General features: G+C 70.7%; 1 protein-coding gene across 1 annotated transcript; it reads left to right on the top strand.

The window, feature by feature from the left end:
* Nucleotides 1–202: 202 nt before the first annotated feature.
* On the top strand, nt 203–2,019 carry LOC113962925 (complement C3-like; the record flags this gene model as incomplete). Its single annotated transcript, XM_027673719.1, has 3 exons — nt 203–385; nt 869–1,061; nt 1,860–2,019. Coding segments are annotated over exons 1-3 (427 nt in total), but the record flags the coding sequence as incomplete, so codon positions are not given.
* Between the last annotated feature and the right edge of the window lie 779 nt (nt 2,020–2,798).

The following is a 2,798-nucleotide window of genomic DNA, read 5'->3' as shown; positions in this document are numbered from 1 at the left end:
CCCACCCCACGGGGAGGGGCGGGGGGGAAGGGCCGGGGGTCCCAGCTCCCCCCTCCCAAGGGGCACCCAAAGGTCTGGGACCCCCCCGCAGTGGGTGCAGGACCCCCTGGGTTCGGGTGGTCGCGGGGGGGTCCAGGAGGGCCCAGCCCAGCCCAGCTCCGACCCGGGGGGAGGGGCTCAGGTGTCCTCCTCTCCTCCCTTTGCCCTTGGGTGGGTCGGGGGCGGCTGGTTACCCATTAACCACCGGGGCACCATAAAGGGACCCCCCCCGAACCACCGTCCCTGTCCCCCCCCCCACACCTCCTGCAGCCATGGGGGCTCCGCTGCTGCCCCTCGGCCTCCTCGGGCTCCTGCTGCTCCAGGCGACCCCCGCCCCGGCACAGCTGTGAGTCCCCGGGACCCCCCCCGGCCACCCCTGGGACCCCCCCCAGCCGTGGGACCCCCTTAACCACCCCTGGGACCCCCCCCAACCATGGGAACCCCCCAGGGGTGGGTGCTGGAGACATACTGGGGTGGAATGGGGGTCCCTATTGGTGCTGTGGGGACAGATCTGGGGGGGCTCTGGGCGCTGTGGGGGCTCCGTGACAGCCCCCAGTGACCCTAGGTGTCCCCAGGGTGACCCCATTGGTGCTGTGGGGACAGATTCGGGGGGGCTCTGTGGCAGTTCCTGGTGTCCCCAGGGTGACCCCATTGGTGCTGTGGGATGGATTTGGGGGGCTCTGGGCTCTGCAGGGTCTCCGTGACAGCCCCCAGTGACCTGTGGTGTCCCCAGGGTGACCCCATTGGTGCTGTGGGATTGATTTGGGGGTCTCTGTGTGCTGTGGGGGTCTCCGGGACAGCCCCCAGTGACCCTCGGTGTCCCCCCCAGGGTGACTCTGGTGACCCCGGCCGTGCTGCGGCTGGAGACGGACGAGCAGGTTGTCCTGGAGGCCCCCGGGCTCTCGGCGGCCACCGAGGCCACGCTGCTGGTTCAGGACTTCCCGCAGAAGCGGCAGGTCCTGTTCCAGGCGCGGCTGCCCCTGAGCCCCGCCGAGGGCATGATGGCCACGGCCACCGTCAGGGTACGGCCACCACCCCCTTCCCCGGGGCCACCACCCCCCGGTCACCGCCCCCCGGGTCACCGCCCGGGGGACACCGACCCCTCCCGCCCCCGGGGGGGGTTAACCCTGTGTGGGACGCGGGGGGGACCGACACGGGGGTGGGGGGACCGTGTCCAGTCCGCTGGTCCCTGTCCTGTCCCCGTGTCACCGGTGCCACGCGGTGTCCCCTGTCCTGTCACGGTGTCACCGGTGGCACCCGCTGTCCCCTGTCCCGTGCCAGTGCGACCCTGTGGTGCCAGTGTCACTCGGTGCCACCCAGTGCCCCCTGTCCTCCGTCCCGCTGTCCCCCGTCCCGCTGTCCCCTGTCCCACCCGGTGTCCCCTGTCCCACCCGGTGTCCCCTGTCCCAGTGTGCCCCGTCCCACGCGGTGTCCCACGTAGTGTCTGCCATCCCGGTGTCCCCTGTCCCACGTGGTGTCCCCCTGTCCCTGTGTCCCCTGTCCCGCTGTCCCCTGTCCCACGCGGTGTCTCCAGTCCCGGTGTCCCTTGTCCCTGTGTCCCCCGTCCCAAACAGTGTCTCCTGTCCCACGCGGTGTCCTCCATCCCGCTGTCCCCTGACCCTGTGTCCTCTGTCCCTGTGTCCCCCATCCCTGTGTCCTCTGTCCCGGTGTCCCCCTGTACCCCGCACTGTCCCCCGTCCCACGCAGTGTCTCCTGTCCCACGCGGTGTCCCCCATCCCGGTGTCCCCTGTCCCCTGTCTCACACTGTGTCCCCTGTCCCTGTCTCCCCCGTCCCACGCGGTGTCCCCTCGTGCCCGCAGGTCTCGGCCAAGTCCCTCCCCGCGGGGACAGGGAAGCGTTTCGTGACGGTGACGGCGCGGGTGGGGCAGGCGGTGCTGGAGAAGGTGCTGCTCGTGTCGCTGCAGAGCGGCCACATCTTCCTGCAGACCGACAAGCCCATCTACACCCCCGACTCCACCGGTGCGCCCCGGGGACCCCCCCCCCGCGGCTCCTCGGGGGGACGGAGGGGTCCTTGGAGGGATGGGTCCCCCCCCCCCCGGGGCTCCTTAGGGGGCTGGGTCACCCCCCCGAGGCTCCTCGGAGGGCAGGGGGGTCCTTGGGGGTCTGGGGGCACCTTGGGGGGCTGAGTCACCCCCCCCGGGGCTCCTCAGGCAGCAGGGGGGTCCTTGGGGGGCTGGGGGCATCTTAGGGGGCTGGGTCACTACCCCCGGGCTCCTCGGGGAGTGGGGGGGTCCTTGGGGGGCTGAGGGCATCTTGGGGGGCTGGGTCGCCCCTCTATGGCACCTTGGGGGGCTGGGGGGTCCTTGGGGGGCTGAGGGCACCTTAGGGGACTGGGTCACACCCCCTGGGGCACCTTGAGGGGCTGAGTCACCCGTCTATGGCACCTCGGGGGTCGGGGGCTCCTTGGGGTGCTGCTGTGACCTCGCAGGGCAGGACCCCAGCACTCATTTGGGGACCTCCCCACAATGTCCCTGCTGGGACCCAGGGCCCATTTTGGGGTCCAGCCCCCACCCCTGGTGTCCAACCCCCATTCCTGAGTCTCCAACCCCCATTCCTGGGTCTCCAACCTCCATTCCTGGTCTCCAACCCCCATTCCTGGTCTCCAACCCCCATTCCTGGGGTCCAACCCCCATTCCTGGGTCTCCAACCTCCATTCCTGGGTCTCCAACCTCCATTCCTGGGTCTCCAACCCCCATTCCTGGTGTCCAACCCCCATTCCTGGTGTCCAACCCCCATTC

This window comes from Neopelma chrysocephalum, unplaced genomic scaffold (genome assembly GCF_003984885.1).
Source record: "Neopelma chrysocephalum unplaced genomic scaffold, ASM398488v2 Primary Assembly neopelma1_185854, whole genome shotgun sequence".
Lineage (NCBI taxonomy): Eukaryota > Metazoa > Chordata > Aves > Passeriformes > Pipridae > Neopelma > Neopelma chrysocephalum.
Note: the sequence above shows the minus strand (reverse complement) of the source record. Positions and strands in the feature narration are given on the sequence as shown.